Source organism: Lissotriton vulgaris, chromosome 8 (assembly GCF_964263255.1).
Source record: "Lissotriton vulgaris chromosome 8, aLisVul1.2, whole genome shotgun sequence".
NCBI classification, from domain to species: domain Eukaryota; kingdom Metazoa; phylum Chordata; class Amphibia; order Caudata; family Salamandridae; genus Lissotriton; species Lissotriton vulgaris.
In genome coordinates, this window is record NC_141696.1 from 1,231,036,182 (window position 1) to 1,231,050,023 (window position 13,842).

The 13,842-nt window shown below is 42.6% G+C and overlaps 1 protein-coding gene across 1 annotated transcript in view; it reads right to left on the minus strand.

Annotated features, from left to right (window-relative positions):
- Positions 1–13,369, minus strand: part of RXFP2 (relaxin family peptide receptor 2) — a 1,407,219-nt gene extending 1,393,850 nt beyond the window's left edge. The window contains exon 1 of the mRNA XM_086935135.1: positions 13,243–13,369. Within this exon, the coding sequence (XP_086791261.1) occupies positions 13,243–13,285 (43 nt within the window). The 5' untranslated portion in view covers positions 13,286–13,369. The remainder of the gene's footprint in view (positions 1–13,242) is intronic.
- Between the last annotated feature and the right edge of the window lie 473 nt (positions 13,370–13,842).

Below are 13,842 nucleotides of genomic sequence, written 5' to 3' on the forward strand. Positions count from 1 at the left end.
TTATGCACTGCATGTGTGTTTATTTGTTGTGATTTTGTGTGACACTGCAGCAGTGAGTCAATGGTTGGCCTGTTATCTTTAAAGGGTGACAAAGGCAAAAAGAACAGATGATGGGCGGAAATATGAACAAATCAAACGTTCAACCCCAGTCACAGATCTGGGTTAAATCTATAGGGGCAGATTTATGTTAACTGGCGCATCCCCAGGGATGCGCCAGTTAACATGCGCCACAGCTCCGCCAGCCATGGTGCGCCGCATTTATAATGCGGCGCACCATGGTGCAAAAACGGCACAGATGCGTGACGCATCTGTGCCGGAAATGTGGCGCATTGCTGGAGTTGCGTCGCAAGCGCGACGCAGCTCCAGCAAGGCTCGGGGGTGCCCCATTTTAACAATGCTGTGTCAAGACCTACGCCTGCTTCAAGCAGGCGCAGGCTTTTGACGCAGCATTGGCTTAAAAGTGACTGAGTGAAATCTCATAGATTTCACTCAGCCACTTTTGCGAGGCGCACCTGCCCCGGAACACCCACCCTGCGCCGGAACGCCCACAAGCGGCGCAGGGCTTTACAACGTGACGCATCTGCCTAGATGTGTCACGTCGTAAATCGTTCGTAGGGATGCGCCACGTTTATGCCGCCTTGCGTGACGCAACAGCGGCGTAAACGTGGCGCAAGGGCCTCATAAATCTGCCCCATAGTTTTTTTGCTTGTCATGCCATTCCAGTTTGGACCCAGTCACATGCAAATCAGTCTTGACCCTGCATGGGAACAGTCCAGTCCGACCCCTAATCAGCAAGGCTAGCTTGAAACCGGTGGCATGGAGAGCACAGGACTCACGTCAGGGCATACCCTTCCCACTTAGGGCGGCAAATGCAAAAAAGAACAGATGATCTTTAAAGGATAGGCAGAGATCCTCCCCCATTCACCAAACGTGGTGCAATCTGCTAGTGGTGAGACAAAAAGGAGACGAGCAACTAAACCCTAAAGAACATTGCACGCACACGTATTTTGCTGTATCTAATGAAGCAACTTTGACAAGGTGTGTTTCTCGTTTGACCGACTATGGAGTAAGGCAGCAGAAGAAATTACACAGTATGATTATTAATGAACATACTCCAAAACATAAAATAAACGTACTAAACCCCCAAATATATCCAGCACCTTAAGAGCGTGACTATTGAGGTAAATATAAAGGGTACTCTTGGCGCATTTCCGTAGATAAAAAATCAATTGGAAGATTATAGGCGGGAGGATCATGTCTCCAAACATACAAAATAAAAAAACACACGTGCATGATATACAGGTATTAAGGGAGGACCTAAGATAACAAGGACTAGCACCAACCCTGCTGAGCTCAGAAAATAATGTTGAAAGATATTTGTATTTGCGGCTCTTGTCTGTGACCCATGATTGAAATAAATTAGGTGGCTTGGGATTAGGTGCAGGGGATAGATTCTGTGGGAGGAAGTATGGGTGGAGGATGGGGTTGAAGACCATGGCCCTGTGCCAGCAGTTTGATGTGTGCGGTTGGTGGTCTTGTGGACGGAGTTTTATTGTCACAAGGTTAATCATCAGGCATGGAAATCCTATTCTGTGCTCAGAGCCCACTGGCATGGCCAAAAAACATACACATTGAGACCTGGGGGAACATGTGTGGAATGCAGAGTTTGGCCAGAGACCATGTTCTAACACAGAACCCACTCAGGACATCCAAAGGCAACAACTAGCAGGTTCTCTGGGCACAAATGCTAAGGACAGTACATGGCTGAAGGTCAGGCTTTGAGCTCTGAGCCATTCTGGGGCAAGGGTGCATGTGTTGTGGTCAGGACAGTTTTTGTACAGGATAGGATACCTTTCTGAACAAAAATGATCCTTCAAGGCTATTTCCGCTTTGTATGTGTCCTTTATATTTCAGCACACATGCAAAGAAAAATAGCAAGGAGAAATAAAGATATTTATCTTTGCTATTCCAGGCTCAGGTAGGCACATCATTTTGGCACTAACCCATGTTTACAAGTCTTTGTAAATATGGTTTTTCTGAAAATACATGGGTGGATGCACGGGAAGGCCCATGCATCACCCAATTATTGCCTACCTGATGCAAGGTAATGCAAGGTAGCGCTAGGTGCTACCTTGCATTACTTTCTTTTTGGCTTTTTAAATCACAAAATGGATTTTTAGTCGGGGTAGCACCAAATAAGTGACGCAACCCCAAAGCAAAATTGTACTAAATGTGGGCAAGAGTTTTCAACCAAATGAATTAATATGGGTGTAAAATCTCATTTCATCAATTTCAACCGAAACGTGTTCACTTTGGTAAGTGAATAATACAGACTTGTTTGCTGTACTTTGTTATGCACTTAGAAGCAGCTGGCATAAGCAATATTCTGTCATTAAAGGCATCTAGCAGAAAATAGTTTGAATGAATAATCCAGTAGCATCATTTGACCAAAATCTTAGGGGTTACTTCAGTGAAAACGTACACACTTGACCACCACAATCAACATGGAATTCTGGCATGGGCCGACTTTGACAGTGACAGTGAAATGCTCCTCTGTCTTAACGAAGGATTGGCGTAGTTTATATACTAAACTTTTTTTTCTTCCTTTCTTTTTTCTTTCCTTCTTTCGGTCCTTATTTTTTTCTTGCCTATTTTCATGTTTTCTTTCTTTTTTTTGCCTTTATTTCTTTTTCTTTCCATCTTTCTTTTCTTGCATCTTTATTTTTTGCCTTCTATACTTTTTCCATTTCTTCTTTCTTGTGTTGCCTTCTTTCCTCCTTACTTTCTTTGTTGCCTCCTTTTTTTCTTTTTGTTGTTTTTCCTTTGTTCTTTCTTTTTGCCTTCTTTCCTTTTTCTTTCTTTTTTCTGTTTTACCTTCTTTCAATTATTCTTACCTTATTTATTTTTTCTTTTCTTTATTTTTTGCCTTCACTGCTTATTTCTTCCCTTGTTTTGCCTTCTTCCTTATTGCATTCTTTCTTTTGGCCTTCTTTTTTCTCTTCTTTCACATTTTTTTTTCTATTTGCCTTCTTTCCTCTTTTCTTTCTGCCTTCTTTTCAACTTTCTTTTTTGCACTCTTTCCTTCTGTTTCTCCTTCTTTCATTTTACCTTTTTTCCTTTTTCTGTCTTCCTTTTTTGCCTTCTTTCCTTCCTTCCATTTTTGCATCCCTACCTTCTTACCTTTTTTTGTCTGCCTTCCTTCCTTCTTTGCCCTTCTTCCTACCTTTTTCTGCCTTCCTTCATTTTTTGTTTGCCTTCCTTCTTTTAGTTCTTCCTTTCTTACCTTCTTCCCTTCTTTTGTGCATTCTTTCTCAAATGCTAGGTTAGCATACCTTTATTAGGTCTGTGCTAGACAAAACCTTTTGATTTGACTAAAAGTATGTATAACATAGTTAATTATATGGGTTTTCAGCCAGATGTCATCCTTTAGACTGTGATTGCATCATTCACATTTTTCGTCCACTCACTCCACCATGAATGAAGGGCCAATATTATCCTACTTTAGTCAGTGACTGACTTTTCTATGAGTTACAGCATGCTGCTCTTTCACAAGGAGCACAGTCATACTCAAGGTAGTTCCCTTCAGTGCCAGGTGTACCATGGTAATATGTACTTTTTTAAACCAGAAACACAATTTTACCTTCAGCCATTGTTTCTATTTTATTTTAGATTTAATGAGGGCCGAAGGCTTCATCAAAAATAAAGTTTTACAAAAACCTTGACAAAACAAGGTTTGCCGGAAGGCTGTCAGTCAACGTCAGCCCTATTGGCTTTGTTAATGTTTGTTTATCTTACTTGAGTGCTCTTGCATGTCACACGAGGCTGTGTTATTTAGCTGCCAATGTCGATGGTATCAGCACTCTATGGAGACTCTAAAAACCATGGAGCTTTTCCCAAAATGAATGTAGCTACAAAAACTACAATATTTCTTACTCAGCCAGCTTGCTTTCAGTAAAGGGATGAAACATACCAATTCTCAATTATTTGTTTTATGAATGGCTCTCGTTGCATCTAAAATATTCTCACGTCAAGCTTTATTTACAGTTGAAATATAAAATCAATGTTTACAAATGTTTAAACGATTTCCACATGGCTTTGAGGAAACATATTAATACCATTCTGTGAGAGTACAGGACAGAAGCACGTACGATTAGGGAAATCATTATGTAACTCTAGTGCACTGCCAAATATTACATTCTGGTCTGATAGAAACTGGCTACAATTTTGCCCCTTTCACTCACAGCATGAAGAAGTGTCATTTTAATGATGGAAGTGCGGTTTTTGAGATATGATGTGAGGGCCAAACCTCAGCTGAGGTCAAAACAGGTGTAACAGAAAAAAAACAGGAACAGCGGATGTATCTCCAACAATAACAAGCAGAATAACAATTTATTCCACGGAGCAGATGTTTGAATCATGCTTATATTAACAGGACCAGTAATTAGGCTTAATCGCAGGAGCTACTAAGGCCCTGATTGCGATGTCAGGTGGCCACAACGGCTGCCCAACACCGTTGTGGAAGGGGAACCGACCGACCTCAGGTCCGCAGTTCCAACTGCCTCAATTGGATACAACAGCACACGGTGGTTGGAGACATCATTTTTTTTCCTATGGGAGCTTGTGTGTCGGGCAGAAACGCCTGCAGTATAAACCCCCACAGAATATTAAATGCTTCCTAACATCCCTGCACCATGTGGAAGGCACCTCGTTCCCCAGGGCCTAATGCGGAGGGCCAGAGGGAAAGGAGACCCTGCAGGGGCCCACAAAGTGAGTTTCCGACAGTCAATCCATGTCAGAAAGGCCGACATGGATTGGCTGTCAGAAACCAACATCATAATCCCGACGGCGGAAACGCTGTCTTTAAGGGATTATCAGCCAGATTCATGAAAGACCCGTTTTGCGAGTCTGAAATAGCGATTCATAAGGAATCGCTATTACAGACTCGCAAAACAGGATTCATGTAGGAATCGCAAAATTAAATGCGATTCCTACAGATTCTTTATTTGCGATTAGCAAATTGCTAATCGCAAATAAGGAATAACTCCCCATTCATTCCTATGGGCCAAAAGGCCCATAGGAATGAATGGGGAGTATTCCTTATTTGCGATTAGCAATTTGCTAATCGCAAATAAGATTGCGATTTGAAGGGTGCCAGAGGTGTCCAAAGGACACCCTGTAGCACCCCTTAATTGCACTTTTCAACAGGTGTTGCGCACACACATGTCCTAAGGACATGTGTGTGTGTAACACGCAACTTAGAAAAATGCTTTTAAAAGCATTTTTCTAAGTTTTCGCTATTTACCACGAGGTTTGACCTTGCGGTAAATAGCGGCCGAATTTTGCGATTTCGCAATTTTATAATGTTTCAAGAATAGCATTTAAGGAATCTCTAATAGGGATTCCTTAAATGCTATTCCTCGCAAATTTGCGAATTTCTAAATAGCGATTTTTGCATTTGGGATGATGAATCCCAAATGCAAAAATCGCACTCGCAAAGGGCCAGATTCTGAGAATCTGGCCCTTTGCGAGCCGATTTCAGCTTGATGAATCAGGCTGTATGAAGCTTTTCTGACTGGCCGGCAGGCTCCTTGAGCCCGTCAGAGGTGCGTTAGATTCCTTGCCGGTTTAAACTTCGACCGCCATCATCATAATACGGCGGTCAGACTTTAAACCTGCAATGTCAGTCGGAAAGACTTGACCAGTGGTCTTAGGCTTTCCGACCTACATTATAATTAGCAGCCAGATTCATGAAAGACCCGTTTTGCGAGTCTGAAATAGCGATTCATAAGGAATCGCTATTACAGACTCGCAAAACGGGATTCATGTAGGAATCGCAAAATTAAATGCGATTCCTACAGATTCCTTATTTGCGATTAGCAAATTGCTAATCGCAAATAAGGAATAACTCCCCATTCATTCCTATGGGCCAAAAGGCCCATAGGAATGAATGGGGAGTATTCCTTATTTGCGATTAGCAATTTGCTAATCGCAAATAAGATTGCGATTTGAAGGGTGCCAGGGGTGTCCAAAGGACACCCTGTAGCACCCCTTAAATGCACTTTTCAACAGGTGTTGCGCACACACATGTCCTAAGGACATGTGTGTGTGTAACACGCAACTTAGAAAAATGCTTTTAAAAGCATTTTTCTAAGTTTTCGCTATTTACCACGAGGTTTGACCTTGCGGTAAATAGCGGCCGAATTTTGAGATTTCGCAATTTTATAATGTTTCAAGAATAGCATTTAAGGAATCTCTAATAGGGATTCCTTAAATGCTATTCCTCGCAAATTTGCGAATTTCTAAATAGCGATTTTTGCATTTGGGATGATGAATCCCAAATGCAAAAATCGCACTCGCAAAGGGCCAGATTCTGAGAATCTGGCCCTTTGCGAGCCGATTTCAGCTTGATGAATCAGGCTGTACTGGCCTCCCATGCATGTGCGTCTCTCTCTGGGAATAGTGCACAAGGACCGGTCACTTTAGCACAAGAAACTAGCCCGCTGATAAGAACTCACCCGTTCTCGAAGGTATCGCGGAGCGACTCCTGACCTTACTCTGCGCACATAGCACAACGCTTTATATTGCATCTGCTTCTCCACCGTGAGCCTGTGAAGCTTACCAGGGAGGGTAGATGCTGATGCCCCCTTAGGGAGTCTGTAAAGTAGCCAAGCAGCTGCGTTCTGGACTACTTGCAACCTTCTGATGGAGACTTTATCTGCCCCCAGATGCAGGACGTTGACGTAGTCCAGGCTGTCCAGCCTCGATGAAACAAGTGCTTGGAAAACCATCCTTTGGCCTGATAATGGAAGTAACCAAATGATTTTCCAAGCTACAAAGCAAGAACGCGTTCTACGAAGTATGGGCACTTCCTTTAGAAAGGAGAGACTGAACCTGGACGAGGTAAGAGCAGGGGGCAAGGAATGGGAGTGCACCAATTATTTTATTTCGAGCGCCCACAAGAAATAATCATGGGCTTGACATCGGAGTAAAAGTTAGCACTAATAGCCAAATTAGAGACTCCTGCTGGGTCAGCTATTCACTCCACCAAAAGGAATGCTTGCCGGCTTCTACTAGGGGTGTAGTTACAGGGTTGGCTTGGCTACAGCTCTGATAAGTGGAATGTCGATTTCCTGAAAGTGTCATGGTGACCTTTCACACACCGAGGCGTGGGGAGTAATGCACGTGGCAGTGCTTCTGCGAGCATGAAAAGTGAATACATGAGCAGCTTTTAAAGCGCAACTGAGATGTTATCGCGTCAGAATTTCAATAACAATCATATGTAATCGTATAAAAGATTAGCTAGAAATGTGCATTTTAAATAAAAAAAACTTAAAAACAACAAAGCAGCAAACTATTAAATTGTGCACGGTTTGTCATTTTAGGAACATTTTTCCTACTCACTGACAATAATTTAAAAAAAAAAACGGACTCATAAATAATTAAGGGTTCCCTTGCATGTCAGAGGGACGAGAGTTTGTCACAGTGAACCGCTAGGTGGCAGTGCACCACTGGTTTCCTAGACATCTTTTCTGTCCAGTGCGTTGTGCGGTACAGTATGTGAACGAAGGCAAACTTAAGTAAACCAATAGTTAATAATCTAAATTGAGCCTACGAAAGATTTGCATTTATGGCTGTTTTACAGAAAGCAGCACATTGACTTTGAGGTTAGACTCTTTACATACATTCGGGTTTTATACTTGTTTTAAATGCCGCATTCAAGAAGGCGACCGACCCCAACGTTATGACAATGATTATATACAACGCAGTAGGTAATTGCGCTGCATTGAAATAAATGGGCTCAGGGTTCCATTGTAGATGTTGACCTTGGTAAAAAACGTTAGTGGCATGCGATATTTAATTTATGAAGAAGGCTGATGGGCCGGAGTGCAAACTCTGCCACCTGTTGACTCACTCACCAGCCTCGTTCACCTTTAGTGCCCCTGCTCTACAGGGCTCTAAGTACAGGTGTCCTCGAGGTCTCTTCCTAGAACTCCCCTCTCTCTCAGAGAGAGAGCGAGAGAGAGAGAGAGAGAGAGCTATCTTCCTTGTGCTCTGTCTCTTTCTTTCTCTGACCATTTCTTCCTCACCCTTTGTCTCTCATGCAGTCTCTCTCTATCTCTATTACTCTGTCTCTTCCTCTCAAATATGCTTTCTTATTGGCTTTCCTTTTCTCTTCGAGTCTTCCTCTGTCTCCTCTGCGTTACTTCTTCTCCCCATCTCTTCCACTCTCTCACATTCTATCTCTCTATTACACTTAACTCCTCTCTTTGTCCAAAAAACAACGCATTGTACACGTGTCATATGCAGTACCATGTTCCCCAATTCAGAGATGCAGTTTTCATCTCAACAGTTTCAAAACAGCGCTCAAAGCACTTATCTTTTTACAAACTTTAAAGTGTAGCACACATAGCACCATAATACCACCTAATCTGTCACTAGTCTCAATACTACTCATTATGATTAAAATAATAACAATCATGCGTCTTGCCATGACTGTCTGTAAACGGAAGACAGAACAGTACAATCTGACAACACACACATTTTGCACAATTTTTGAAGGAAAGCTTCAAAGAAATTCTGTAAATGGACCGCATTGTAAAATTATGATAGCGAAGCAAATTAATGTTGCACTATTTTTTCTCACTAACCAATAAAACAGACTCATTACTTGCTGGCACGATGGCTCAACTGGAGTGATCTGCAGATCATGAAGTTGAATCCCAGCAGTTGCTCTTCCATCCTCCTAAGACCCATAAACTAATAGTAACACCTGTTATTTACAGGACTTAGAAAGTGTAGAATTAAAAGGTGTCTAAAACAAGTTCTAATTTGTCTTTAACTTAGTCCTATTTTTGCATTCGAAAAGTGAAGAAAATAAGTGACAGTGGTTTCTACAAGCCTCAGAATATGAACATTTGAAGACACATTTGAAAACTCTTTCTTACTGCTCCAATAACATTGTTATTAAATTCTGTGTAACTTTACTTCATATATAATTGTGTACATGTTTTGCACTTCCTTACTCCTTCACCAATTCCCTATCAATAACCGAACACCAAACCACCAGAAAAGTACACAATATTTTATAAAACCAGCAAATGATATATAGGGGCAATACTTAACTTATTAAAAAGAATTGCAAAGACCCACAGTGCATCTTAGGAGCCTGCTGCTGTTATTACTAAAAAATGCGTTTGAAAATACCTTCAAAACAACCCAACTCCCTATTAGTAAAAGTACAAAAAGGCACAGTCCTTTCTATTGATACTAATTGTATATGAACATTCCAATTCGGGACCTTTTAGGGCAAGTTCGCATAGCGATTTACATGTGATTGAAGTAGTACTACCAGAGTACTACTACATACATTCATAAATTCTCTTGTAAATTGTCCCTCCTGCCGTCTCAACTACACCATGCAATCAGCAACTGCCACAGTACATACCATGCTGGACTTTTACAGTCTCATTATCGAAAATGCCGTTCCAAAAAGATTGAAACTCACTCAAGTAGTCTTCCAACTACTTTTTAACTACATTTCTGAGTTTTTAAGAATTCCTGGGGTACTTCCGGGAATCTATGACTGCTGCACATTTCAACAAGAACTCAAAAGCATGAGCATTAGGCAATAGAGAAGTTTCATTATGCTAGCTACCGGGTAAATGACAGTGTTTTTCCACTTTTCCAATATTTTTGCGCTCACCTGTTTTGTGGCTCCCAAACTGGCGACATGTCGTCTCAGGTGCCACATATCCACACAAGACTTGTTGGTGGGGAAATGCAATGTGCAATCTTCCATCGAGTTAACATTTTTAAACACTGTATTTCTTGCGACTTTGTAACTGGCTGGATGTTGACATCAGTTTTTCGCAACAACTTAAATTGGGAACGAAAGTCCTCATTTGAATGTGAAAATACATATGCAGAAAACTATGCGATCTTCCTTTAACGACTGTAGTGTTCGTTAGAATAATAGAAGGCTCACAAGAGAAAAACCAAACTGTTTCACAAACCTCTAAGCCATTTGAACATACCAAAAAATAACCTTGTGAATTTCTATGTAAAGAAAATGTGTTGGGAAAATGCTAAATCTACCCTTTCTGCGTCTGCAACTAAGACATTTTTTCCCCCTTCTAAAACTGTATTTCGGCAAACTCAGATGCACAAACAAGTTAGAAATTGGGTTTTTGGAGTACAATGTCAAGTGACCTAGTTATCAACATCTAGCCTTGTACTAGAGTGCCACCGGAGAAGGTTCAGTCTTGCCGAAGGTACTCTGCCTGACGCCAGGCCACATCTATTCAGGCACCGGAACTGTAACAGGTTAGAAACTTAGGGGTGTGCATCGATGATTCTCTATCGATGAAACAACAGGCTAATAAAGTGGCTGGCATTTGTTTCACGATAATTAAATGGCTGCGGAAGATTATCTGGATGCTGCCTGTGGATACCCAGAAGACCGTAGTCAATGCGCTAATAACATCTAGACTTGACTACGGTAACATTCTATATCTGGGCTCCAACTTAGCTGTAACCAGACGGTTGCAGCTTGTCCAGAACTCCGCAGCCAGGCTGTTGTGTAAGATCCCTAGGACAGCAAGGATCTCGAGCCACCTTAGAGACCTACACTGGTTGAAAGTTGAAAACCGGGTCCGGTTTAAGGCCTTGACCTACATGTTCAAGATTAGAGCGGGAACCGCACCACGGTATTTGCAGAAACTGGTTAAGCCTCATGTACCTGTACGCAATCTTCGCTCTTTAAATGGAGCAACTTTCACAGTACCCAGATTCAAACTGGCCCGAATGGGAGGTAAATCTTTTTCCCGCCTGGGACCAGTTCTTTGGAATTCCCTTCCTTTAGCCCTGCGGAAAGAGGAGAACTATGCCAGTTTTAAGAAACAAGTTAAAACCTGGCTGTTTAATAAATAACTGTTTAAATAAATAGTGGTCAATGTGTTGTCAACAGTTGCTTTCTGTGCTTTGTCCCTTTTAGCTATGGCGCCGGGAAACCCTTTGTGGGTATCTGTGCGCATTATAAATGCAAAAAATAAAAATAAATAATAAATAACCAATGAAACACGCGCCAGACCATATAAGGGGACTGTTACATCAGGCATGAGTACCCAACCACATCTGTAAGCCCCAACCAGAGCCACGGTCTGGTATGTGTTCACAACTACCTGGGTCGACATGGGTAACCAACGGCACTCGTAGGCCCCACCCAGAGACATATTGGTAGGATACAAAACAGTATAAACCACAACATACACAAATGCGTCTAAAGGCCCCATACAGGATCACGCTGGCACTATACACATTTCCCTATATCTCAAGTCACTAGGACATAAGATTCCACTCAACTCAGCCTATAACTAAGGGCCAGATTGTGACTTTGGCGGTCTGGGACCAGGTCCCCAATCCAGCGTCCTGCTTCCAGACTGCCAAAGTCGACCACTGCCTGCCCACCCGCCCGCCACATTACGAGTTTCGTCTTTGTCTGGTAGGCGGTGCGGCGATCCCATGGCGGCGTCTATTGAAAAAGCACAGCAATTGGAGCACCTAAGGCCGTTCCTGGATGGCATGGACTGTGCAGTCTATGACGTGCAGGAAAGGGGGTGCATGCAGATATGTGCCCCCCCCCTGCATGCAACCCCGTGCATAGGGGCAACAGGGACCCCCTTTGTTTCCTCACCACCAGCCTTTTCATAGCGGGCTCACTGCCATGAAAAGGCAGGGGTGGGGACACTCATAATATGCTTGGCAGTGCCGCAGCATATGGCTTCCCCAGACCGCCAAAATGGCACAACCACGGTACTCGTAATACAGCAGTCGGACCGCTGGTGCAGCTGTCCCTGGCCATCACCGCACCTCCACCACGGGTTTGACAGTCCAATGGACCGCCGAATTCTTAATCAAGCCCTTAGAAATGAGATTACATCTCCTTGTACAACTTTTGGACTCCCTGCTGGGGTGTTGGACGGCAGGGCTTTACAAACACATCACACAACCATAAACTTGTGGACCCATAGTCTTATCAACCCATACTTGGAAAGGCGGATTACTAGTTTTGATGATGTTCATGTGATCAAAAGTAATCTGTTTGGGTGGGTTGGGAGTGCCCCCCTGGGGGCTTCCAGGTTTGCTTACTACCAGCTTGTATTAAATTCGAACCAGTTACCTAAATTTCACAAACTCTAAACATATTCCAAAAGGCTGAACTGCGACTACAGGAATCCGTAAACCCTCTGCCACCTGAAGAGGTAGCTCAGTGTGTTCAGCACCAGTAGGAAAGATCATGCTGCAAACTGTAAGTCACAGCAGGTCTTTTGTAGCCTCCCAGGCTCCTAGGAAAGTGTCATTGGGATTGAAAATAATGCATCAATTATTTAAGCTCCAACTGCGCCTTTTAGTGAGACCTTATCACGTAAGCAATAACTTGTTTTGTCAAAAAATGCTAAATCATTTCCAGTTATCTAAATAGCAATTCATAATTACCCAATACACCACATTAGGAGAAGCAAACGGCTAGTAATGCTAACCCTATCTTAAAGTTGCATTAACATACAATTTAAATATAAATTAAAAAATATACTCCTTTATATACATGTACATTAAACAAATACGCATGAAATTGGTACTTCGTTAGAGTCACAAAATAATATTATTGAACCCAAACAATGTGCATTAGGTCACACCAGGTTCCTTATACCGCTCCATACAAATGACAGCTCCGGCGTTGCATCTTTTTCATATATGCCTGCATTGCATTAAACTGTTTCATAGTACTGAGTTCCGTCATTAAGTTTATCTGTGTTTCGGAGCTACAGCACTCCTACGCCATAGTGCAACGTCTGTCCATTATTAAAGCAATAAAAACGACAGTGTTTTTACCATATGCCTCTACATGCATAAACTAAAACTACTTTCAGCTGATCGGCGCTTGCCCCAAAATAGACGCTACTGACACGAGAAATACCAAATCAATGTGCACGATTAAGCAAAAGCTATGAGGATTGACCCCGCAGACCGCCTAAAAAAAGAAAAAAAAATGGCATTGCTCAGTCACATTTGTGACCAAAACGTTTCATGCGATAGTTACAATATCAAAATCAAATTCACAAAATGCTGCAGAGCAAAACCTTGATTATAAGACAGATTTAATGTGACAACGAATTGGCGGTAAACAGCACAGAAATGACTCGGTCGATTCGCAAATAAATAACGCGGTGACGGCAGTCCTACCTCTGACTTGTAAAGCAGCAACAAGTTGAAGCAGAAGCAGCATTATTGTTAATCCCGAGGGGCGCGACGCAGCACGAGCGCAGCAGGTATTAGGCAACTGAGTTTTGGTGGGGCAACTGGACGTCTCTTGAGCAGTTCCGTTTTTAGCCAGCCCCAGCTCTGCCTCCTTGCGCCGAGAGCGTGCTGCTGCGGCTGCCTCGCGCAGGGCGGCGGGCTGCTGCGTAGCTAAGCAGACATCGCTGTAGCAACGCACAGGTTCCGAGCACGAGACGCCGTCATTGGCTGCTGGGTGAGTGGGCAACTGGAGTTCGAAGACACAATGAAAGGTCATGCTTGTTCACGAGTTGTCTAACGCATCAACAGTTAACTGGAAAGCGGTCTCTGGTGCCAATTTTGAAATAAATGACTTTCTTGATAATGTCATTTCTAGGGCAGGTAAAAAAATGAGAACGTTTGAATTTGTTTTTTTTCTTTTCATTTCAGACTTCAACATAGCTTGGGTGTTGTTGCACAGCACAGTCCCGAGTTTTCAGCCAACACCAGAAAGTATGCTGGAACTTGTAAGACATCTTAGTAATGGAAGAAGTCACAGAATGCTTA